The sequence below is a fragment of the Triturus cristatus genome, chromosome 2_1 (genome assembly GCF_964204655.1).
Source record: "Triturus cristatus chromosome 2_1, aTriCri1.1, whole genome shotgun sequence".
Classification (NCBI taxonomy): Eukaryota; Metazoa; Chordata; class Amphibia; order Caudata; family Salamandridae; genus Triturus; species Triturus cristatus.
Genome location: NC_140581.1, coordinates 1177456156 through 1177482734, shown reverse-complemented (window position 1 = coordinate 1177482734; position 26579 = coordinate 1177456156). Strand labels below are relative to the sequence as shown.

The window sequence follows — 26579 nt, the reverse complement described above, 5'->3', positions numbered from 1 at the left end:
CCGCACCTGAAACATACTCTGCTGTGTTGCTTAGTATTGTTCTCTAAAACTTTAGCAGGTGTAGTAGTATTACCTCATTTGATGTAGGAATTTCTCTTCATTTCTTTCCCGCATAACTTCCCTGCATTCACCACTGCCACTTCTTCACTTTCAATACACTACACTTCCCCATCCACCTTTCTTTTTTACATTTCCCTCATACAATGCTCGGATTGGTCACCTACTTTGGCGATCTCTATAGCATCATGTAAAGATGGATTTTTGCAGCCCAAAGTCTCTCTTGCATTTTCTTATTTTTACACTGCACAATGAGTTGGTCACAGATCTCTTCTCTCATAACACCAAATTGACATTTAACAGATAATTCCCTTAATCTAGGCACAAATTGGTCTACTGTCTCATCCATTTTTTGTGGTTGGGTATAAAACTTATACCTAGACATTACTATGTTATTTTCTTTGGCAAACCTTCTCTCCAACCTAACTTTAGCTTCTAGATATACATGAGCAATTTGTTGTCCATTACCACCTGTGGCCACTGGTAAATATTTAAATATATTTTGTCCCCCTGTCCTAGAGTACTTAACAATAAAGCATTCTTTCGTGAATTACTAAAATCACCACATCTAATGCTTCAATGTAGTTTTCAAAAACTTCAATCCATTCTTCCCACTCAATAGACGGAATACCAGCTTGTGCCAGAAACACTGGTAGTGGAATTATTGCAGCTTCCATGACTGCTGTGATATATGAGAATTAAAACCAAAAATAAAAAAAAGAATATTGCAAGTTACAGTGTATTCATTTGTGGACGATTATAATAGTACGTAGTGGTGTGCCTATCACCAATGAATATGAAGAGAACACAGGGGAAAAAAACAACAAAACTAAGGTGTGCCATTCACCGATGAATGTGAAGGCAAAACAAAGAATTATGGTGTGCTTATCACCGATAGATGTCACAATGAAATATAACTAAGTTGTGGTGTGCCTATCACCGAAGAACGTGAAAGCACAAAATCTTTTTAACTACGTATTGCTCTTTAGTAATATTCCTTACTCCCGAAACTTACAAGCTGATTGCGGTGAGCCCAACTTTCTAAAATGGCCGCACGTTACGTTACGACGTACGCCTTGAGCATACATGTGTGTTGACGTAATGCGTGCGTTGACGAAAGACGACATTTGAAGAATCCTTGAAGAACATGATGGGGTTCCAGGGACGCGAGCAGTGGAATGCCGCACACAAAGACTTACGAGCATTCAAATAATGCATGCACTCATCATCAACCATTGCAGACAAGGTACGCGACAATATCATGTGAATTTAAAGTAAATTAATAAAGTACTTTACAAATTCGGAAGATCGTCGCTATCTCGGTTCTAAGATTTTCTTCACCTGGGCTATTTTCCGCAGTAGTTCCTTCCTTGTAGAACCAAATTTAGTAAATCAGCACAAAACATTGCGCGAGTCCTCACATCACCAGACAGCAGTTATTAGGGCTGGAATCATCGCCAATTTTGTAAAGTAGACTCGAAGTCCTCAATAGCTTTAAGTATTTATTCAAGTAACGAATAACTGCAGGTGATGCTCCCTTTCCAGCCAGCCATCAACTGACTGAGAAAGGAACACTCAACATATTCTGTAAGGAGTGTTCCAATACAGAACATAATTACATCATGTACATTTAAAGATACATAAAAGGTTACAACAGTAATTCAGTGGTTTTATATACAAAACACCTGGTAGCCAGTAATGGATACTCTGAAGTAAGGAGGAAATAAAGTGTCTCCCATGAAACAGGTCATATAATTATAGGGATTTTTATAAACACTTGAACTGTATAATTCCCATTTCAAAGACCACACCTTGCATATTTTGCAAAGTTTAAAAATAATATATAGTAAAAAAGGAACAACGAAAAGCAACAACCAATAACGTTTTAAAATATATTTAAAAAATGTTTTAATTTCGTTTTCAGTAGTTTTTTGGAGTTATTGCAAGGGAAAAACAGTTTAATTTAGTTGCTCATGAGAATATCTGGTCACACTGATGCTCATGGTCTGGATGACAGCTAAAGTGATAACAGATTCCTTTAATGGCAAATGCTGAGATTTCCCACATTTCTGTATACTAAGTCGGGAGAGTAGAGTTTACAGTTGGGTTCAGTGAGGTTCTGAAGAAATTAGAGGATCTATCTAAGGGAGTTGTGTTCCTGTCAAATGAACCAGCCCAGAGTCTATAAATAGCGAGAGATGGGGACAGTTTCTGGCATGTGCGTGTTAGACGCAGGTCGCTCAAATTACATGAGAGGAATTCTATTGAGCAACCCCAGACTCTGCTACATTTGAGGCCTTGAGTTGGGTAATAGGGACAAAGAGGGTGGGTGGAGAGAGATGCCACTCAACACTACAGAGGGCTCTGATCCTCAATAGCAGGAATTAATTGTATGGAATAAATAGTAGGTACACCTTGATAGTCTGACAAGAAATGGAATAAGGTATTGCCCTATAACAGTCCATTAAGTAACACAAGGCTCTCTTTTAGCCAGTTTAAGTTTTACACAGGGCTGGATTGATTTCAGCAACTCTGGAAAAATATACCGTAACAATATGGCAGAAAGTCCAAAATGCCATATTAGTGTAGTGGATTATCTATATATGATATGGAGAAGCCCAATTGTTTTGAATTACTATAGAGGTGTTGTGCAGCTGTTGAGTAAAGTGTCTTCGTGAGTGGCTTGGTAATGGATCCTCTGTTTACATCTAAGATATGGAGTAGAAACCTCAGATTTAAATTTGCTGAACTGCACCTTCCATTAGCCAAAGGATGAACAGCAAATCCATTAGATGTAGACGCCTGGGCCGCCTTTATCCTGTGATAATGAGACCTATAAGAATGGCTACTGGTGGAAGAAATCCATAGAGCTAGTTTGAGAACTAATGATAAACTTAAGGATGATTTAAGTGTATGGCGAGAGATGTCGGCAATCGTAAATAGCAAACATATAAAGATAGGGAAGTGTCACAAAATCTCTAGAAAAACAAAGATATGGTAGTACAATATTACTAAATGGGAATTGCGTATGTAGTTAGAACTGTTATGAGACACGTAAAGACTCCCTCCATTTAGGAAGATGCTGGCCTTCCTCCATCACTAGTACATTTTGAGAGATATGGAGCTACTCAATCAATTGGCTGTGCACATCTGTCCGTGACAACTGCGTTTGTTTTGTTATGCTTTGCGAAAACAATAAACACGCATCGGCAAAGCCAATTGGTATCACTCAAGAAACCTACTGATTGTGCAAAGCTTTTTTCCCCCTACGTGGTAGTTATGATTGGGTGCTCATCCACCAGGCCATCTTTGAATACAATTTCTTATACTTTAAGAAATGACATTCATATATGGAAGTTCAGGACAAGTTGGTATTGTGGGCACACATGCGTGGACAGCTACGAATTGTTAAAAAAAAACCTGGGGGAGGGGGAAATGGACAGAATGTGGGGAGGGGGGTATTGTTAATAATGAGACTGGGTGGATGGGAGCAGGGAAGCATGGAGAGGGAAAGGGGGAAAAATAGACCCTCATAAGCAATGTAAGAACTGACATCAGCTGTAAAAGGATAAATGACATTCAATTCAAAAATTCAAAACTGAGTGAGACCAAAGCTTCTTAGTCGAGAAAAAACCAAGAATAGTGAGAAGAGGTGTAAAGGCTGACCTACAGCCCACTCTACGTATATTGTTTTGTTCACAAAATAGAAAGAAACAGAACAACTTTGGGCTTGAACATACAATGAAGTAATCCCCTTGTATTGCTAAATACATATTTTGGCACAATTGTGCTACCATGGATGGGTTTGTCCGTTGAGTGGGTTGGGGAAGATCCAAAGCCAATATTTCTCACAGAGGGATAAAACGAGATCCTAAAAGGTCTTCCTTTCTTTGATAGAGAGAATGGGTGCTGGAAAGTGCTGCCAAAGTTATGTCTGATTTAACAGAGTTAATGACAAGAAATCTGTTGACTTTGGACTTCTTAAAAAATGAGGGTTATGAACAATATATCAATGCAAGCGTGCCACATAAATCCCAAATGGGGTAAACACTCTACAGCTGCTTATTAGGACAGGACACATTTGAATAGGGATTTTAGAGTTGAATGGCTGTATTTTGAGTATATATGCGAGAATGTTGGGGTTTGAAACAACACTTGAAAACTTCTGAGCCCTTGATTTAGTGCCCCTCGTCTGGTCCAGCCAGTCAGCCAAAGGCAATAGTGCATTGAAGTAACATGGCAGTGTCTACTGTCTGCTTAATGCAAAGTAATCCTCAGAGGGCTTTTTTAATTTACCACATTGGCATCAACCTAGATATGTACAGCAGAGCAAAAACCTGGGGTGAGCCAAGAAACAGAATTTGAATTTTTATTTAAAGGACACAATCTTAGCAGGTATTAAATAAGCATATACATATTTGGATAAAACATCACATTTTAGTAAGCCTCAGAAGTTGGAAAATTCTCCAAAGCCACTTTCTGCAAAAATGTAAAAAAGTTAACAAGAGCTATTCTGGGTTAGATGTATATTTTATTCCATGGAGAATCGAGAAGTGTACTGCAATTTAGCATCCAGACTTCGACTAAAAGAAAATCATAAATCTGTGGAAACAATTTCAGGCATACACCTGGCACTGCAATTTAGGACTGCCAAATGTCCAACGCTGCTTTTTACTAACTAAAAAATCTAATCACAGTATCCATCTGCTGACCAGGCTACACTTGGAGGCACAAATCACATTCAAAATAGGCTGCTTGTTTACAGGGAGTTACACCTAGGCCAAGTCTTCTACCTGAAAACGTAGCTCTTGGTGGCGAGTGGATTCTGTAATACCAGAAACAATGGCTGCCTCAATCTGGAAATTCTTAGTGGAAATAACACATTAATTCTCACTCAGATGTTGCCATCACTGTTCGAAGAGGGCAGATCCGACGTGCAGGCCCCCAAATGAAATATGTCTGGCACACCGAAAACTTTTCTTTCCCAAGACATTCAAGTTGCACATCTTCTCTATTCATAGCCCTTACCTTTGACCACCTTCTCCCGCCATCAGCATATGGATTTTCTCTACCCTTACTGCACTGTTGAGAGGGAAATCTATTTATTTATCCCAAAAAATTCTACACCCTCCTTGGTGAGACACACACTACACAAACACCATTGATAAATAATAAAAATGGATTAGACTTGTGGAATTCACAATTTTCATATTTTTCCACCAGCTTGGATAATCACCTAATCCGGGTAGTGGGATTTCCAGAGGGAGAAACAAGTCCTAAATTTACCGTACAACATCTACAATAAATATATAAAGGAAAAAAAATATTATCTGAGTTGTTAAGACACTTCACTATTGCGTAAAGGAGGGAGAGGCTGAGTGGCAGGCAGTTGAAGTGCAAAGAATGAGCTGGGTGGATTAATGTGAAGGTCTTTCAAAAGGAAATATTATACAAGAATAGGTCTTCAAATAAAACATTAAGGATAAGTATATACTGCAAAGCATCAGTCATATACTTGCTATTCTGTTTTAACAAATTAAAAAGAAATACATTAGAAAATAGTTTGATGGCGAACAATCTTTTATTTCCCGTCATCACACAATTACTTAAATTACAAAAGGGAATAATCAAGCAAGGATCATAATTGCAAAGCATTGGCAAAGCCAATAGGTCTCACCTACAAGAGCTACTGACTTTGTAAATTATTTTTAGCCATGTTGTACAGCAGCATGGCTGCTGTGCAGCATATCTGAAAGAAAAAAAAGTGCTACGACATAGCCAGTGCTAGCTACGTCACTTCCCGGTTTTATTTTTTTATATTGCTGGTGGAACAGGAAGGAGGGCAGGGTAGGATAACACAGAGGGAGGGAGGGTGTGTCAGGGGATAACAGACAATGATGGGTGTGTGAAAAAGAAGCACTGACTGCCAGCATAGGCCTCGTCACAGTGCGTTTTTGTATTGCAAAGCAGAAGGCACAGGGGAAGGGACAGGAAGCAACACAGGGATGGAGGGAGGGAGCAGATAGGGAGGAAACAGGGGTTGGGAGGCAACACAAGTGGGGCGAAGTACACGAGGGAGAAGTACACGAAGAAGACCGTTGAAAAATACTCATTCTTGATAAGGAAAAAAGTATCACTCACAAAATTAGCATTGGAAGGACACAAGTAATGCATTCTTGCATCAGGGGAGGAACAAACACACGAAGAGGAAGGAAGCTTGCAGCATCTGACCGATAAGAAGCAAGAAACGACAGTGACAATAATGCCAACTAATGGTAAGTAAGGGTGGCCTCTAAGCCCACTGTTAGAAAGCAAAAGAGCTTGCAAGCAACTGCACATACACTGACCTAAAAAGGGTTCCAGTCATAAACCAGCAGAGAAGACGACATGATAAACATCTTCAGTAATGTGATTTTAAAGGAATCCCATGCTCAACCTTAAAAACATCCCTGGCTTATGTAGCAGTCTTCTGGTTCAATAATACTTTACAATGAAGAAACACGAAGCAGAATTAAAATTCAGTAAAAACCGTTCTAAAAAGAGAATTAAATAAGTGCTAGTCAACTTACTTGGATATATCTCGGCTGTCACGTTGCCATGGAAATACCACATTTCCAGTGGCTGCCCGGTAACTGTATACTCCCAGGAGCCCAAGTGCTATGGCTATTTTTGAAACAAGTGAGCATCTTCTCTGCACAAGAACAAAGATCATTGCCAAGGACAGAGCAGTCAGGAACGAGAGTTCAGCTTTATGTTCGGAGCTGTAAATGATAAAATACAAATATTGATGTGTTTTTACAATTGCGCATTTCTATAGGCATAAGGAGAATGTGTTGGTGAAATATTTGAGGACAGCTTTTTAACGACTTCCTAGAAAGTGGGCTTAATATGCTCTAATTAAGCAACACAAAATCTTTTTAATGAGGCATTCGTCTTGAAAACATTCTTTAAAAATAGTTCTCTTTTCTCACCACATGCTGAATGCTCTATTTTTGTCTCTCGTTGATGAACTCATAGTACAGAGCCCTACAGCCAATAATAGAACAAATTAAAAGGGTTGCACAGCAGCAGCATAAAACAACCAACCAGCTTTGTTCTCAAATAGACCAGCGCACATCCACGGGGGCGGGATGTACTGCAGCATCCATCCCCAGGTCATCTTCTAGGAGTTCAGATCGAAAATGAGCAATAAAGATGGCTTTGTGTATTTTTTTCTTGGAACATTTGCATTCTGTTCAAAGATGGATGGGATGTAACTTGAATAAGCGTCATTAATTCATGTAACACAAATCTGGTTTTACCTTTCCTTTGTGGACTACAAAGTGAAGGCATTTTATAACAAGAACTTAGTGCCACTCATGCTTGTGTACAGGGGAAGGGAAAAGTAAAATTGTATGTCATGTATGCAGGCATTTGCTAACTTTATATAGTAAACCTCAAATGATTACAAATATGTATATATTGCATTGCGCCTTGACCAGGAAGCTTAATTTTTTTTTTCTTAATAACATTTTTTATTATTTGCAACCGCCTTCAAACCGTCATCCTTTCCACAACAGGTGCATACAATACATAGTAATATATTGCTCTCTTGAGTTCACATACAATATTATCAGGCAACATATCCAAAAGAGTGTACGGTATTATCCAAGTTCCTATTTCCCGTCTTTCATTGGCTGTTAACAGCCTCCCCACTCTGGTAACTATTACCCTCAACTTTCCCCCCCAACAAATTTACTACCCCCTCCCCCCCCCTATCCCTCCCCCAGTGTGCTCCCCCATCAGTTCCAGTTTCAATGTGTCGTAACTTCTAGGTACATGCCCACTTTGCGCCGTCACTATTACCCGGCCTCTATCCCCAGGGCCCCCCGCGCTTGACCAGGAAGCTTAATGAGGAGAAATGATTTAGGGCGTCAAAGTAAACCAAGATAGATTAATTTATTTGAGATTCATATAAGATTAATCTCACTGCTGCTTTTTATTCATTTTAAAATATGTCCACCATTTTTTTTATTTGAAATATACACTAATTCAGCCCTCTAAATCACGCAAGAGCAACTTATTATTGGCATACCATGCCATTAATGTTCTATCTTACACATTAGTTCTTGAATGCCACAAGAACGCTAATTTGTACACTTTGAGTTTAGCAATAAAAATATTTGCGTCATATGATGTAATCACATCAGTGACAATGTAGGACCACATAATGACACAAAACAGCAGCAAAACGGGTTGTCAATGCACAAGTAAAAGTGTTTAAAATGATATGTTGTGAAATGTCATGCTTTATTTCCGCCCCTAAAAATTATGTATCAGGAGGTAAGACAAAGGAAAAACATAATTGCGATTAGTGAGATTGACCTATAGAGTTAGTGCCTTTAACCTCAGAGATATTATGCAATTTGCACCACAAGATGCATTAATTATTTGATCTTATGTACCATTAGTTGGTGCTCAATTGCTGACAAATTCGGATCCAGGCCCTTTAATCCTTTGTTTAGATGACCAGAGCTACAAACTACTCACAAGCTATGAGCTTAAAAAAACATCTGCCTCCTTTGAAACGTATGCATTTTGTTAATTATTTTTTAAATCATACTATTTAATAAGTATGGTCTCACAACAAATTAGGTGATCAGAGTTTATATTTTATTATAAATAAATAGCATCTGGCATAACTTGAAGTTCAGATACCACCACAAAAAAGGAACAAGCATTGGCATAGCCAACAGGTCTCGCCTTTGGGACCTTATTAGTGTTTAGCCATGCACCACTTGATATTGTAGTACCAAGGATATTGTGCTGGATAACTAAACACTTATAAGGTCTCAAAGGCGAGACCTATTGGCTATGCCAATGCTTGTTTTAAGATGGGATGCGGAACTATGGATTGCATCTTTAAACTGTGGATAGAGAGTAAACACAATTTGTTATGTGTTTGTTGTGAACAGTCACACTTGCTGTTAATACAGGTGTGGTTCCTGATGGTACTCTCCAAACCCAGCTTCCTAGCACTACGGTAGGGCAATTTTGCAGTTCACTAGACAGCAGAAGATTAATGGAGAGACGTTATCGGATCTTCCTCAGACAAAAGACTCAAAGATAACGACCCTCCCATCTCCCGCGAAGCTATCTCACAATTAAAAGGAAGGACGCCAGGGGGGAGGGGTTTTAAAACACTCTGTGGCCAGGTTACTTCCATACAGTGTTTGCCAATGCAGTCTGCAGTGATGATGCACAAAGGGGCACCTCTCAGCCGCCTTCGGGCTCAGGCAAGGGGAATGGAGTCCCCTCCCTAAAAATAGTAGGGGAATCCGCCTCCCCTGCTTACGGGCAGTACTTGAATTTTAAAAGCAGTAAGTGCAGGCACTAACTATCGCAGAGTAACTCTCTGCTTCTGGAAGTGTCCGCAACCTGCCTGTGCACCTCCACAGAGAAGTGCAGGTACTCTCCCTCTCAAATTAAGACAGTGTTCACGTTTCACAAAACTCGTAATTAATAAATAAATAAGTGAGTAAGTGAAGGACTTAAGTGCCTGACAGTACCTGCCTACTTAAAGCACTAAAAGCACTACTGACCTATTTTGTGGCTCGTCTCCTGACTGGGATTGGCCCACACAGTTTTCAAAGGGCCAAGGAAATAAACCAACAGATGAAGATATTAAAAGCTTTGGGGCCAATTGGAGAAGTTTACTCAGTCCCCGTTGGCCTTCCAAGTTCCGTTTTAAAACACTGCGAACAATGCACAGAGTATGAGCGGTCCAGATGCGCCTTGGGAGGCTTCAACAAAGCGCCTCACTTACTCATCGCCAGCAAAGGGGAGGCATGGCGGCCCCGGCGGTGTCTCGGGGGAAATAACAATTATGACTTAGCTCAAATTTGAAGAAGGAAAAGTTCACAGTGTCAGAGCTGGCGGCAGCGCAACGTCAACCCCTTGATTGAACGAGTGATGGGAGGGGTGAGGCGCAGGCCAGGCCCGGTCTGCTGGGACAGCAGATTGAAAGCACTGTCAGGAGGCGATGAGGGAAGAGAGGAGAAGAAAGACAGATGAAGTGGGGCGGGGGAGCGGACTGTGAAGGAGGGAGATGCAGTGGGAACAAGAGTGAGACTGCACAACGCTTAAGGAAAATAGGGAGAGACTCGAAAGAAAACGCGAACTGAAACAAGTGTTGGCCGCGCGGCCGTAAAAGTAACACGGCCGCGAAGCCGTGAAAGCCAAAGTGATCGCGAGGTCGCGCTCTGTGGTGGGGGAGGGGCAGAGCGAGGCACGCTGTAAGGGTGCCGCGAGGAAAGCCAGATGGGGGCTGTGCACGTGCTCACGCGCGTAACCGCAAGCTTGAGGCCAGCAAAAGTGTGTGGTCAGACTTTTAAAAGCCCACTTACTAAATGTTTCGCCAGAGCAGCACATGCGCTGGCTCAGGCGAGAGGTAAAAATGATCAAAACTAAGTTGAAAGGTGGGTAAAAGCTAGGGGTTGTTAAGCGAAAGGTTGTATCGCGCCATTTGTGTCATCTCAAGCATCTACACCTCCCTATATCCACATCTTAGTGAAGGTGCAATGGGAGCAATTAGACCAGAGTGCTGTTCTGCATGGGGTTTACGGTGAAAGAACTCTATACAGCATCAGTTTTGTCAAACTTAGGGAATAGGGATGCAAAATCATTCTACAGGCAGAAAATGGTGATGGGCTTTGTTTCAGCTGTAGGCTACCATTACTTCGCAGGTCATCCATAGGGACTGATTACATGACAGCAGTTGCTTAAGGGGTCATTCATTGCAATTACATTTTATCTCCATTACTTTACAGGGGGTTGCTTTAAAAATGAATAAATGCATCTAACTTAAAAAATATAAATGTATGCGTTTAATTACATTTACATAAAAATACATATAAACAAAGATACGTCAATATGTATGGCTATATATATTACCTACTGGCGATTGCCAGTAAGTAGTTATAGTTAGGACCTCGTTTTTATTCAAAAAGTGTTTTTTCTTTTGCCAATATCTTTGGCACCGTTTGACGAATCTTCGCAAAATTTTCAAACCTAATGGTTCGCTCAAGTCAGCTCCTGTCTTGAAAGTTTCGAGATGATTCGTCGAGTGGGGGATGAGAAAAAAAGGGGGGTCCGAAAACACGTTTTCTCCATGTTTATTTCCAAAGGAAACTTTGGACAAAGCTACAGCCCGAACTGCTGAACGTAATTATACCAAATTTGGCAAAAAGGTATGTAGGGGAGTAGGATCTGCTCCCATGGTTACCCTCACTTTTTGCTGGCGTTTCACTGTTTTTCGACTTTAGTTTGGCTGGGACCCTGCTATTCAGGGCCCCAGCCTAGCTGCTTCCCCTCTAAATTGATTCCCTGTATTTTAGGTACACTACAGATTGGATCCTGAGGTACCCTTGTGAGTCTGTAGTATATGGTATACTATGTACCCAGGGCATAGGTACCCCAGAGGCCTACCAGGGGCTGAAGCATGTATTATGCCACCCCTGGAAAGCCACCCAAAATTACAGCAGAGGTCTGCTACTGCATCCTGGGTAAGGTGGTGCATGCACCCCTTACTGAGGTATACCTCACCCATCATTGCACATACAAACCTATCAGTCACTCCTATGGCAGGCCTTAATAATCCTGAAGGCAGAGTGCTTGGAGCCTGACCATATACTCTTAAGTGCATTATATCTTAAACGGTTAATGCTAACTTTGGACTGGCTGCACGGAAACATGTTGTGTTTGGTGTCAAACACCTTGGAATCATACCCCCACACCAGTAACTGGTGTGGGAGTATGATCCCACCCTTCTAGAGGGAGAGACATGGCAGCACGGGTATATCCGGTAGTAATCTAATAGAGCCCTGGCAACACAAAATGCATGCTGAAGTTAAAGACACAAGTCTGGCCTCCTGCTGCTGACCGAAACTCCGGCAGGGGAGGCCTGGACAATAGGTTTCCTATCACAGAGAGGTGTAACCACCTCCCAGAGAGGCTGATCTGTATTGGGGCTGGGTGGGAGCACTATCAAAGTGCTTTGAAGTCCTGCACTGGGTATACATTTGGTGTCCCTGTGCATAGTCCAGCTCAAACCGGTTCAGGGCCACCACTCTTTCCAAACCCTCCCATAGGTGGGTCCCCAGAGCTAGTCCAACCCCTTGCTTAGGTGTAAGTAACTAACCTCTCTAACCAGAACTTTAGATATCCCTGGACGAAATTCTGAAGCTGAATCCTGGAACCTCGACTCTCTACTCAAGACTGGAGGACTGAAGAAATCTCCCTTGAGGTTTTGGAGTGACTCCCCTGCTTGGCAGGCACCAACAAAGCAATTTTCCGGTCTGCCTTTCCGAAGCTTCCGCTGGACGCCGAAGTATTTGCAGTTCAGGAAGAGGATTTCCAGACATCTCAGAGGCCTACCTGAGTCCTCAGCAAAGCTGAGACCTGCAACCCTCGTGAGTAGCGTGGAACTGGAACTCCTGGTCACTGTGCACTTTTGCAAGTGCATTGACTTCTCGACGTCTCTTGAAGTCGGGCTTGGGGTTACTTATAGCCCCCACCTCGAGCAGCAGATCCACCGAAGATTGTTGGCCTAGTCACCCCGAGTGACCCGTGGGCCACCATTTTGTGTTTTTTCTCGAGGTCCCTTCGCGATCCCTGGTCCGTTGACTGGTGGGTCCCTGAGGGGGTAACTTTGATTTCCTTGGGCTTCCCTGGTTGCTCCAGACGTGCCCTGACTCCCAACAAGTGGCGAGTCCCTCAGACCTTGCTGGTCTGCACCGAAGCATCTTTCTCCTTTCTGCGTGGGTTGCTTTTCCCAGGGCTTGTTGTGTCCAATCCGGGCACGACGCTGCAGCACTCGACATCCTTCGTGGGACAGCTCGAATCCAGTTCCTGCTCGTCCTCGACACCTCCTGGTCCTCGTGGCTGAGGAGTCAAGCTTCACCTTCTGCACCTGAAACACCCGACATCGGTAGGCATTCGTCTATCGTGCCCCTGGTCACTGGCAAGCAACCCAGACTCTGTCTCCTCTGCTTTCAGGTTCTTCTCATCTTAGATCCAGGCTTGGATCTCTTCGGACACCTCCCATCTTCCCGGCACCAGCACTTCTTTGCCAGCTCACACTGAAATCGACGACGCGGCCCGACACCATTTGACACCTATGCACCCGGCTTCCCTGGGTGAGGTAACATGAGTACTCCGGTGCTCCCATGGGTGTTGACCCGAGAACTTCCTAAGTCCCAAAGGGTTTGGTCCTAGTTCGTTCCTAACTGTCTCTAATCTTTAAAAATCTAACCGCGACTTTCCCCATAAAAGCTAACGGGAGCTCGCGCCTGTGTTCTCACAATGTACACGGCCCCCGTGGGTCCCCTGTGTCACTACCTTGGGGTCCCAGCGATTCTACAGGCTCTAGGCCTTGTGTCTAGTTAAGTCGTGGTTCTTGTACCACTATTTTAGTATATGGTTTGGCTCGCCCCTAGGGCCTGACGTGTATTTGTGCTATTTTACTGTCATATTTGAAGTGTAACTTATGTATTTTGACCTCTAGCCTCATAAAGAGACTTTTATACCTTTATGTGATTGTCTTTCATTTAGCCATTCAAGAGATTATAGACTGGCAAAACATGCTGCTTTACATTCCTTCAAGACTTAGCCTGAAGGCTGCTCTTCATAGCTACCACTAGGATAGCTTTCAATAAAGGCTGTCTTTACCTATAACCAATAAGGGGTTGTTTGGACTGGTGCAACGTGCCCACTATAACTAGTGGACAGCATGTACAAGGCCAACTTCTCACATTGGTGGCAGCGGTGGGATTCCAGCTTGCTATTGTCTTACCAAATAATCTCAATTGAGCGACTAACTGAAAATCACTAAAGGTACCCTAGGTACATATAATACAAGCTTTAGACTACAGTAAGTTCTACTGAACTTAGAGCTGTGTGTTAAGGGCATAGCACATCCTTTCTAGGCCACACTAGAGTAGGTAGTGCAATACACCACACTTCACTAGTAATGTTTTCAAGGCCAGGAACCAGTGGGTCCCTGCCAGAAGCCAATGGGCTTCTAGTTTCCAAGTATGATAACCTCCCATTCATGGAACTGAGGGCATTATGCATAGCTAGGAAACTGAAGACAAGCAAAAGTCCAACCACCCAGCATCTCATAGAGGTACTCAGGCTGGATGATCTCAGAAGACCTATACGGTCTGAAGGGGTAGGTAGAGTGGGTGGGACAGCACATGAGGAAGGGCCTAGGGGTGACATTCTACATGACCGGACCTCTAATGCTGGCTAGGAAGATGACAATGATCTTGACCTGGAAAATCCAGCTCCCCTGGAAGATGAGGGGGGGGGCCTAGAAAGTCTAGATCTCCCTCAGTGGAGTCTACCCATTCTGGTTCATCTATAGGGACGTCTATTTCCTCTCATAGGAGGGAAACCTCTCAGGAGAGGAGGGAGAGACTGCTTAAGTATGAGGAAGCTCAGCTTGAAATCAGAAGAAAGCAGGTAGCCCTGATAAGGAGGCCCTAGAGCTCTACAGAGCTAGAAGAAAGTTGGAACTAGAGTCCCATGGTGCAGCAACATCCCTAGAGATAGGGAGAGGTCTCATGTCCATAGAAACCTGAATAGGATTGTCCCTCCCTACCAGAGTGGGGATGACATCCATAAATGGATAACTGCACTGGAAAGGGCCTGTAAGGTTGAAAGGGTCCCCCAGGAGCAGTAGGCAGCAATCTTATGGCTCTCCTTTGCAGACAAAGGTAGAGATAAGCTCCTCACTGTTAGAGAGGAGGAGGCAGATGATGATAACAGTCTGAAGAGTGCCTTGATTGAAGGGTTTGGCCTAACCACTGAGCAATACAGGTTAAAGTTCAGGGATACCCAAAAGGCTCAGAATCAAGACAGGGTAGACTTTGTAGATTGTGCTACCAAGGCTCTGGAGGGTTGGTTACTTGGCAGCAAAGTGCATGACTTTCAAGGATTGTACAATTTAATTATGAGGGAGCAGATCCTTAATAACTGTCAAAATCAGCTGTTGCACCAGTACCTGGTGGACTCAGATCTGACCTCTCCCCAAGAATTAGGAAATAAGCAGACACGTGGGTCAGAACCTGGGTGAGGCAGAAGGCACAGAACCAAGATGGTGAACCCAAGAAGCAAGATCCTAAAAATTCTGACAAGGCTGGGGAGAAAGGTAAAGACCAGAAGTCTTCACAAGGGCCCCAAAAATCTTCTTCAGGTGGGGATTCACAGTCTAACAAGGGAAAAGGGCAAAAGAAACCATGGTGCAAAATCTGTAAGCAGAAAACTCACTGTGATTGCACCAAGTCCAAATAATCAACTCCAGCCACCATTGCCCCTAAGGCAACTGTTCCCCCAAGTACAGCTACAATTGGTGGTGGTAATGTTCACAATAAGGGTGTAGTAGGGTTGATCCTGGGATCTGAGATGGACTATGGCCTAGTCAGAGTTCCAATTCATGCTGTTCAAGTCTGTGATGGGGGCATAGATATGTCCCCCTTTGTGAGTTCTAGTAATCTGAGTAAATGCAGACAACAGCCTTTGATAAATGGAAAAGAGGCTTTGGCATTCAGGGACACAGGAGCAAGTGTCACAGTGGTGACACAAGATCTTGTGGATCCTGGCCAGATTATACTTGGTGAAATGTACCAAGTGACCAATGCTAGCAATGTCAGAACAGACCATTCTCTGGCAGTTAACAACTTCTCCTGGGGAAGGGTAACTGGCCTTAAGAAGGTTGTGGTAAGTGCAGACCTACCAGTACAGTGCTTGCTTGGCAATGATCTAGAAACTTCAGCTTGGGCTGAAGTGGAGCTCAGGACACATGCAGAAATGTAAGGGATCCCTGCTCATGTCTTTGCTGTGACTAGGTCAAAGGCCAAGATGTCTAACACTTGACAGGACCTGGATTCTGGAAGAATGGACCAGGTGCATCCCAAGAGGAGTAGCAGTAGGGTTAAGGCACTGCCTTACCCCCTGACTCAGAATGCAGATCAGTCTGCTCCGGGAGGTGATCTTGAGCCTGAAGAAGGAACTGTTCCAGAGGAGCTTGAACCTGACCAGGTTGAGTTCATGTGGACAGGGGGCCCTTCCAGGTCTGATCTGAGCCAGGAGCAGAAAACCTGTTCCTCTCTTGAAACCCTCAGACAGCAAGCTGCTGATGAGGCTGCTGGGAATGCTAGTGGCACCCATAAAGTTTATTGGGATGATGGACTCCTTTACTCAAAGAGTAGAGACCCCAAGCCTGGTGCTTCCAGGAGGTTGGTCATACCTCTGAAGTTTAGGGGCTTCCTATTGAGACTAGCCCATGATATTCCTTTAGCAGGACACCTGGGCCAGAACAAGACTTGGGACAGAATTGTCCCTCACTTTCACTGGCCCCACATGTCTGAGGACACTAAGGAGTTTTGTCGCTCCTGTATGACCTGTCAAGCCAGTGGCAAGGCAGGTGGAACAACGAAGGCCCCCCTGATACCACTACCTGTGGTGGGGGTTCCCTTTGAGAGGGTTGGGATTGGCATTGTTGGTCCCATGGATCCTCAGACAGCATCTGGGCACAGGTTTATACTGGTGGTGTTGGACCATGCCACCAGGTACCCAGAAGCCATTCCCCTCAGGACCACTACAACACCTGTGGTGGCAAGAGCCCTCTTGGGCGTATTCTCAAGAGTGGGCTTGCCTAAGGAGGAAGTATCTGACAGAGATGCAAACTTTATGTCAAGTTACTTAACTGCAATGAGGAAGCAGTGTGGAGTGAATTATAAATTCACCACACCCTATCACCCACAATGCAATGGTTTAGTTGAAAGGTTCAACAAAACCTTAAATGGCATGATCAAAGGCCTCCTAGAAAAGCTTAGGCGCAGATGGGACATCCTTTTGCCCTGCCTTTTGTTTGCCTACAGGGAGGTGCCACAAAAGGGGGTTGGTTACAGCCCTTTTGAACTTTTGTTTGGCCATCCTGTTAGGGGTCCTTTGTGTCTGGTGAAGGAGGGATGGGAGTTACCTCTCAAACCCCCTAAACAGGACATAGTGGACTATGTACTTGGTCTCCGCTCCCGGATGGCTGAGTATATGAAAAAGGCAACCAAAAACCTTGAGGCTAGCCAGGAATTGCAAAAGGCCTGGAAAGACCAAAAGGCTGTGCTGACTGCTTACCAGCCAGGACAGAAAGTGTGGGTGTTGGAGCCTGTGGCCCCATCAGCCCTCCAGGACAAATGGAGTGGCCCCCATACAATTGTTGAACAGAAAGGGGAGGTCACCAACTTGGTAGACCTTGGAACCCCTAGGAGTCCCCACAGGGTACTTCATGTCAACAGACTAAAACCAGATGTTGACAGGGCAGACATGGGCTTTCTCATGGATACAGATGAGGGACAGGAGGAAGAGAATGACCCACTCCCTGACCTGCTCTCTCAGAACCCTGATGATGGATCAGTGGATGGTGTAGACTTGGTAGGCAGCCTCACTGTCCAGCAACAAACTGACTGCAGAAAACTTCTCAGCCATTTTAGACATATGTTTTCTCTGACTCCAAGTCAGACCACCTGGTGCACTCATGAAGTGGACACTGGCGACAGTCTGCCTGTGAAGAATAAGATCTACAGGCAACCTGATCATGTCAGGGACTGTATAAGGACAGAAGTCCAAAAGATGTTGGATTTGGGAGTCATTAAACCCTCAGATAGCTAGCCCAGTAGTCCTGGTACCTAAACCTCACACCAAAGATGGCAAGAGAGAGATTCGTTTTTGTGTGGATTACAGGGGTCTCAATGCAGTCAGTAGGACTGATGCCCATCCCATCCCAAGGGCAGATGAGCTAATAAATACTTTGGCCTCAGCCAAGTTTTTAAGCATATTTGACTTGACAGCTGGCTACTGGCAGATCAGATTAGCTGATGATGCAAAGCCAAAGACAGCATTTACTACCCCTGGTAGGAACTATCAATTTGTGGTAATGCCCTTTGCTTTGAAGAATGAACCTGCAATTTTCCAAAGGTTGGTGAATCAAGTCCTTACAGACCTGGATGACTATAATGCAGCATATCTAGATGATATTGCTGTCTTTAGCTCCACCTGGGAGGATCACCTCGTCCACCTGAGGAATGTTTTGGAGGCCCTGCAAAAAGCAGGTCTAACTATCAAGGCTACTAAGTGCCAGATAGGGCAGAGTCAGGTTGTGTACCTGGGCCACCTTGTAGGTGGAGGCCAGGTTCAACCATTGCAGAGCAAAATCCAGACCATAATGGACTGGGTTGCTCCTACTACCCAGACTCAGGTGAGAGCCTTCTTAGGCCTGACTGGGTACTATAGGAGATTTGTCAAGGGGTATGAAACAGGCCATGTGCACTGCTCCCATTCTGCAAAGTCCTGATTACTCCAAAAAGTTCATTGTACAAACAGATGCATCTGAGTTGTGGGTAGGGGCTGTACTGTCACAGTTGAATGATGAAGGTCAGGATCAACCAGTAGCTTTCATAAGTAGAAGTTTGACCCCCAGCGAGAAACGTTGGCCAGCCATTGAGAAGGAGGCCTTTGCTGTGGTTTGGGCTCTGAAGAAGTTGAGGCCATACTTGTTTGGTACTCACTTCATTGTTCAGACAGACCATAAGACAATATTATGGCTAAAACAGATGAAGGGTGAAACCCCCAAACTGCTCAGGTGGTCCATTTCCCTACAGGGGATGGACTATACAGTGGAACGTAGACCTGGGAGTAACCATGCCAATGCAGATGGACTCTCCAGATATTTTCACTTAGAACATGAAGACTCAACTGGTCAAGGTTAGTTTAATGTCCCTGCGTTTGGGGGGTTGTGTAGGAGAGTAGGATCTGCTTCACATGGTTACCCTCACTTCTTGCTGCTGTTTCACTGTTTTTCGACTTTAGTCTGGCTGGGACCCTGCTATTCAGGGCCCAAGCCTAGCTGCTTCCTCTCTAAATTGATTCCCTGTACTTTAGGTACACCACAGATTGGATCCTGAGGTCCCTAGGTTATGGTATACTATGTACCCAGGGCATAGGTACCCCAAAGGCATACCATGGGCTGAAGCATGTATTGTGCCATCCCTGGAAAGCCCTCCAAAATGACACCACAGGTCTGCTACTGCAGCCTGGGTAAGGTGGTGCATGCACCCCTTACTGAGGTATAGGTTCACTATACCTCACCTATCACTGCACATACAAACCTATCAGTCACCCCTTTGGCAGACCTAATCAATACTGAAGGCAGAGTGCTTGGTTATATGTGAGAGGGTGCCCAAGCATGAGCTGAGCCCCTCTGCAGCCTTCGGAATCTCTTCTCCGGGGTTGTCAGTGGTGCAGCCTGACCATATACTCTTAAGTGCATTATAACTAGGGCTCCCGGTTTTATGGTATTTATTTTTTTGCCATTTCCGTCTGTATTTATCCATATTTATTTTTCGGGCATTTTTTCTGTATTTATCCACATTTATTTTTGCCACAAGCAAAAGACGACGCTACAGCTAGTATTTTTCCACATTTATTTAAATTGACAATGCACACATGCGCTCAGTTGTTGTTGGTCAACACTATACATTCACCTGAAAACTTTGCCATTTGCAAAATGTCCCAAATATGCTTAAAAGTGCTATCACAAGCCATTTGTCTCAGAGCCTTGCAGTTTCTGTCATCGGCAGAGTGCCACATCCTTTCCCCCACTGAACATCATACTGCCCCACAGAGAAAAACTCACACTGACTTCAACTGCAACCCAATTGTGCCCCACCTGCGCTAAAAGCTGTCCCTGGCCATCACTATCGAAATGCTGCGTCTTACCAGAAACAAGGCTGACACTGCGGTGCGGTAACTGCTTCACATCTAGACCTAGGTCTACAGCGACATTTCCAACAAAATAACCCTTTCTCATTTCTTCCGGAATGGAATAGCGGATTTGGCCAAAGCCGGTATCAAAGAAGGCAGCCGCGATCACAGAGAGCAGCATCCATGCTCTAAAATGCCTAAGACTTTGCAGCCACGCCATGCCAGGCTTCGTCCACGATTTACTGTGTGCTTGCCTTGTTAATTTGTTTTTTGGAGAGCAAGGTGGTATTCTTCGTGTGATGTCCTGTAAAGGTCTCGTTTCGTTTTACCTGATAGTAATGTTTTCTTTCTGTCTCCCGAGTCTTGTGTTTTTAGTTTAAAGCACCCGCTGCTCCTTGCATTACGCTTTCTCCGACTTCTTGACAAACAGCTCCTCTCGCTGGCCAAAATAAAACCATGCAGCCTATGAAGTAAAAGCACGGCTCGCGGTAGGAAGGAAGACACTTTTAAGAACTATAAGAAGATATTTTATTTTTGACATGCTTAGGGAATTAATTGCTTTGTCATCAGGAACATATATCAATTTTAAGTCAGTTCTGTTACAATCTTTCAAACATAACGGATCCCCACCTCAATCTGTCACTTTTACTGTATATAATTTCCTTCTGGAAGGCATGTTATACGTAAACAAGCACATCGCATGTGTATTCTAATTTTGAAATCAATAGTCCCACCCTGTCACCAAATGCTCCATGCTGTAATCGTGCTCACAACATGGTGCAAGAGCCACAACTCACACAACAATGGTGTGAATAGAGGCTCCTAATCTGACTCTGGCAGGGGCTCTAAAAGGGGTGAAATAACAAAAAAGCCTCATTAGCAAATAAATGGTCTTTCAAAGACTTGTGAAGTACTCGGGTGCGGCTGGCAGCTCTGTGTGTGCCCGGGAAGCTTTCTCAGCCCGGGCTGACACCTCTTAACCCTTTAAGGAGGGGGAGACACCAGACGGCAGCACAGCAACATTTACTAGTATTTTCCCGTTTTTTTTATATAAATACAGATAAAGGAAAACTTGTTTTCCGTCTGTATTTATATGTAAAAATCTGTAAAAACGGAAAACCGGGAGCCCTAATTATAACCAAACGGTAAATGCTAACTTTGGACTGGCTGCACGGAAACATGTCCTGTTTAGTGTTAAACACCTTGGAATCATACCCCCACACCAATAACTGGTGTGGGAGTATGATCCCACCCTTCTAGAGGGAGAGACATGACAGCACTGGTATACCCGGTAGAAACTTAACAGAGCCCTAGCATCACAAACTGGATGCTGCAGCCACAGACACGGGTCTGGCCTCCTGCTGCTGATCGAAACTCCGGCAGGGGAGGCCTGGACAATATGTTTCCTGTCACAGGGAGGTGTAACCACCTTCCAGACAGGATTATGTGTATTGGGGCTGGGTGGGGCCACTCTTAGAGTGCTTTGACGTCCTTCACTGGAGGCACATTTGGTGTCCCTGTGCATAGTCCAGCTCAAACCGGTTCAGGGGCTTCCAGCCCCTGCTCTGGCGCAAGACTGGACAAAGGAAATGGAGGTAGCCACCCCTCTTTCCAAACCCTCCCATAGGTAGGTCCCTATAGCTAGTCCAACCCCTTCCTTAGGTATTAGTAAGGAACCTCTGTAACCAGAACTTTAGATATCCCTGGACGAAACTCTGAAGCTGAATCCTGAAACTTCAACGCTCTACTCAAGACTAGAGGACTGAAGAAATCTCCCTTGGGGTCAAGGAGTGACTCCCCTGCGTGGCAGGCACCAACAAAGCATTTTGCTGGTCTGCATCTCCGAAGCTCCCGCCGGACTCCGAAGTATTTGCAGCCCAGGATGAGGAATTCTAGACATCTCAGAGGCCGACCCGAGTCCCCAGCAAAGCTGAGACCCGCAGCCCTCGTGAGTAGCGTGGAACCGGAACTCCTGGTCACTGGGCACTTTTGCAAGTGTATAGACTTCTCAACATCTTTTGAAGTCGTGCTTGGGGTTACTTGTAGCCCCCACATCGAGCAGAGAATCCACCAAAGATTGTCAGCCTAGTCACCCCGAGTGACCCGTGGGCCGCCAATTTGTGTTTCCTCTCGAGGCTCCTTCGCGATCCCTGGTCAGTCGACTGGTGGATCCCTGAGAAGGCAACTTTGATTTTCCTTGGGCTTCCCTGGTTGCTCCAGACGTGCCCTGACTCCCAACCAAGTGGTGAGTCCCTCAGACCTTGCTGGTCTGCACCGAAGCATCTTTCTCCTTTCTGCGTGGGTTGCTGTTGCCAAGGCTTGTTGTGTCAAATCCTGGCACCAACGCTGCAGCACTCGACATCCTTCATGGGACAGCTTGTATCCAGCTCCTGGTCATCCTCGACGCCTCCTGGTCCTCGTGGCTGAAGAGTCAAGCTTCACCTTCTTCACCTGAAACACCCGACTTCAGTGGGCATTCGCCTATCGTGCCCCTGGTCACTTGCAAGTGACCCAGACTCTGTCCCCTCTGCTTTCAGGTTTTTCACATCTTCGATCCAGGCTTGGATCTCTTCGGACACTTCACATCTTCCTGGCAGCAACACTTCTTTGCCAGCTCCCATTGAAATTGACGACGTGACCGACACCATTTGACACCTGGAATATGAGTGGGATGATTGTGCCCTGGGTGGGAGTGGCACTCACCATAACCGGTGTATCTGATACTGCACTTCTTAGGTATATGGTGCTCAGGGAGGGGGTAATCACCCAATGCCCGACAGTTCAGATCCAAGGATCTGTACGACAACAGAAATCAAGCCCTGGCACACATAAAATAGTATTCAAAGTCAATCACTTGTAGTCAACAAACAAACATGACATATGTGGATGATTTTTAATGTTCTCTTGTAGTAGCTCCAGCCAACACGTGTTTCGTCGTTCGGGACAAGAGACCCGCGACTTCCTCAGGGCTGTATATATACCGGAATCAGTAATGAGCCTTCTGACTGGTTATAATTCCGTCCCAGCCTAAGAGCGGCTGGCATAGTCCAAAGTAGCATAGATTTTTCAGTCCTTATTAAAACCGACACACACGTATAAGTGTTGTGTCTGCCTAAAATAAAGTAGTGTGGGGGGGCTTAAGCCCCCCCACACGCCCCGGGAATGACTACTCCCTGGGGCACTAATTAAAAGAAGCTGGGGGTCCGTTGAGGACCCACGGCCCCGGGGACCACCACCTCCCCGGGGCTTTGGATACGTTTGGAGCAGGTCCCACGGCCCCCTCCTGGAACCCTCCTTGGCACTGGGGACCGCCACCCCCAAGGCCCGGCTCCAGTAATGTGCCGGGGTGCACACCCAGGGACAATTACAGTTTGCAATGGCAGGACGGGAGCACTGCTCCCACCATAACATTCCAAACTTCTGCTTTGCTTCGTGGAAGCGAGAGCAGGAAATCTACTCTTGCTTCCACAAGGTGAGCTGCATGTCAGCGACTCCCCTTGTCCAAAAGCAATGCTAGCACCCGCAGGAGGCGAGGAGCCGGCATGGACCGCGGGGGCATTGGGGCTTTTTAAATGGAAGGCTGGCCCCGGGGTATGGAGTCCCCGGTGCCAGAAGTGGCCCAGAAAAGGAGGGCCATGCCCCATATAAATAATTTTTTAAAAAATGTAACGAGGCCATGCCCTGAGGAATGGGGTCCCCGGAGCCGAAATTGGCCTTTGGAAGGTGGGCCATGAGGCCCCCTTCCTGTTTAAAAAAAATATATATATATTTTTTTTTTTAAATGGCTCAGGCCCTGGGGGATGGGGTCCCCAGGGCCCACAAAATATTGAGAGAAGGGGGGCCTCACAGCCCCCCTTCTAACAAAAAATAGAAAAGCTGGCATCTCGTACCTCCTGGCGCATTCTAAGTTGGGGGATTACGTCCACTTGAATCCTGAGGGTCCCTGGGGACCAACTAGCCCACCAGGTACCTCCAGTAAGCCCCACACAGTGGGATTGCTGAGAGGCGGTCCGAGGCCACATCCCTTTTTACACCACTCTGCAAAAGCACCTCTTGGCACATTGCTGGTGGGGTGAAGAGGTCCTCTTGTGTTCTGAGGACCTCAGGACAAAATGAACTTCATTCCACGGCCAGGAGGTGCGTTTGCAGAGAGGTTTAAAAAGGGGGTGTGGCCATAGACCACTCTCAGTAATCCAGCTGTGTGTGGCTTACTATAGGTACCTGGTGGGATAGTTGGCCCTCATGGACCCTCAAGATTCAAGGGGACTTAATCCCCCAACCCAGAACGCACCAGAAGGCGTGTTTGAAGAATGGTGGAGAAAGGGGGCGTGGCCTGGGTCAACCTGTCAGCAATCCCACTATCTGGGACATACTGGAGGTATCAGGTAGGCTAGTTGGCCCCTAAGGACCCCCAGCAGCGAAGGGGTCTCTAATCTCCATCCAAATGCGTGACAGGAAGTGCGTTTGCAGAGTGGTGGGGAAAGAGGGAGAGGCCTGCTATGAGAACTTAGCAATCCTGCTGTGTGAGACTTACTGGAGTTAATAGGAGGGGTACCCCTCTTGTTACCTCCAGTAAGTCCCACACAGTGGGATTGCTAAGAGTTCTTCGGAGGCCAGCCTCACCTTTCTCCACAACTCTGCAAACGCACCTCCTGGCACAGTACTGGTTGCAGGATGAAGTCCACTTTACTCCTGGGGGACTTTGGCAGCCAAATAATCCTCCTGTTACCTCCTGGAAGTCCTACGCAGCGGAATTCCTGAGCGCTGGTCGGAGGCCCAGGCCCCTTTCTGCACCACTCTGCAAACCCGACTACTATGTTACAGTTAGAAATTAGCATTTATAAAACCTTAGAAATTCACTGAAAAAAACATAGGTTTCAGGGACGTTATTGTTAGAAATTAGCATTTAGAAAAACCTTAGAAATTCACTGAAAAAAATATGGCTGTTATATGAGTAGATGTGTGTGTAGACCTATGAATCAGTGAGTGGGTATGTACTAAAGGGTATTGGTTTGTCTATGGTTTTGAGAATGGTAGTCTGTATTTTAGAGTGGGTGAATGAAATGTTATATTAGGGTATGAGGAGGTACATCAGTTATTAAGTGGATGATGTCATCAGTGATGTTATCAGTGATGTCATTTAAGATGTCATCAGTGATGTCACTGACCATGTCATCAGTGATGTAATATGTGACATCATCAGCAGTGCATTGCGAGGTGGGCGAGTTATAGTTAGCTCAACTAACTATAACGGCAGAATTTCTCTGGTTTTGTATGAGTGAAATGTCCAACTAACTATAAAACTATAACTATACTAACTATAAATATCTAACTATACTAACTAACTTCCCTATACTATAAACTATATACTATAACTATATACTAACTATAACTATATACTATATATAACTATACTAACTATACCGCCCCTGAAACCTGTGGGTTTTTCAGTGAATATCAAAGGTTTTTTAAACGCTAATTTCTAACTATAACATCTCCGAAACCTGTGGTTATTTTCAGTGAATTTCCAAAGTTTTTTAAATGCTAATTTCTAACTATAACGTCCCTGAAACCTATGTTCTTTTCAGTCAATTTCTAAGGTTTTTTAAATGCTAATTTCTAACTATAACGTCCCTGAAACCTTTGCTCTTTCATAAAATGTATATATATATATATATATATATATATATTATATATATATATTAACTGAAAAAAACCTAGGTTTCAGGAACGTTATAGTTAGTTGGACATTTCACTCGTACAAGACCATAGAAATTCCGGCGTTATAGTTAGTTCAGCTAACTATAACTCGCGCCCCTGCAATGCACTGCTGATGACGTCACATATTACATCATTCATGACATGGTCAGTGACATCACTGATGACATCACTGTTGACATCATCCAGTGATTGTGTGTTTCTGTAAAGTTTAATTTTGTTTTATATATATGCCAAGCTGTATTGAGGAATGAGTGGGTGTATAAATGTCTGTATGGAGGATTTAGTAGGTACATGACTGACAGTGTAAGTGAGTGATTAAATGCGTCTTACTGAATGCATGGGTTTGTGACTAAACTGTGTGAAAGTCTGTATCAGTCTGTCTGTTGTTGTGTAAGCTGCTGCATGGGTTGGTGAGTAGCTGCATGTGTGTCTATATGGGTTATTGATTGCTTGCCTGAGTATTTGTATAGCTGCCTGAGTGTGTGTGAGGGTGGGTGGGAGGTGTGTGACTGTGCATAGATGTGTGAGTGGTTGATTCACTGGGTGTATGGGTTCAAGAGTGCATGTGGAAACAGCTGTATGGGTGGGTGAGTGTGTGTATGGGTGTGTTGGTAAGTGAATGGATGTCTCAGTGGTACATGTGCAAGTAACTATACATGTAACAGGCTGTATATGTGAGTGATGGTGTATATAAATAACTATATGTGAGTCAGTAATTGTGAGAGTGGCTGCATGGATGAGTGTATTTGTATCAGTGATTCTATAAGAGAGTAAATATGTGTTAGTATCTGTATGAATAAGTGAGGTTGTGTCTGTATAACTGTATAGGTGAGTAAATGGAAGTATGATTGATTCTTTGCATGACTGAGTAAGTGTGTGAGTAACTCTTGATAAGTGGCAGTGTGTGAGGTCTGTATAGGTGTATGAGTGCATATGATAGTGTTGTATTGGTGAGTGACTGCATGTATGAGTGACTGTATGGGTGAATGATTGGATGTGTG

The 26579-nt window shown here is 44.6% G+C and overlaps 1 protein-coding gene across 2 annotated transcripts in view; it reads right to left on the bottom strand.

Moving 5' to 3' along the window:
• Positions 1 to 26579, bottom strand: part of PIGG (phosphatidylinositol glycan anchor biosynthesis class G (EMM blood group)) — a 1313866-nt gene that overhangs the window by 580629 nt on the left and 706658 nt on the right. For both annotated transcript variants that reach the window (XM_085636625.1, XM_085636626.1), the window contains exon 10: positions 6627 to 6818. In XM_085636625.1, the coding sequence (XP_085492751.1) occupies positions 6627 to 6818 (192 nt within the window). The remainder of the gene's footprint in view (positions 1 to 6626; positions 6819 to 26579) is intronic.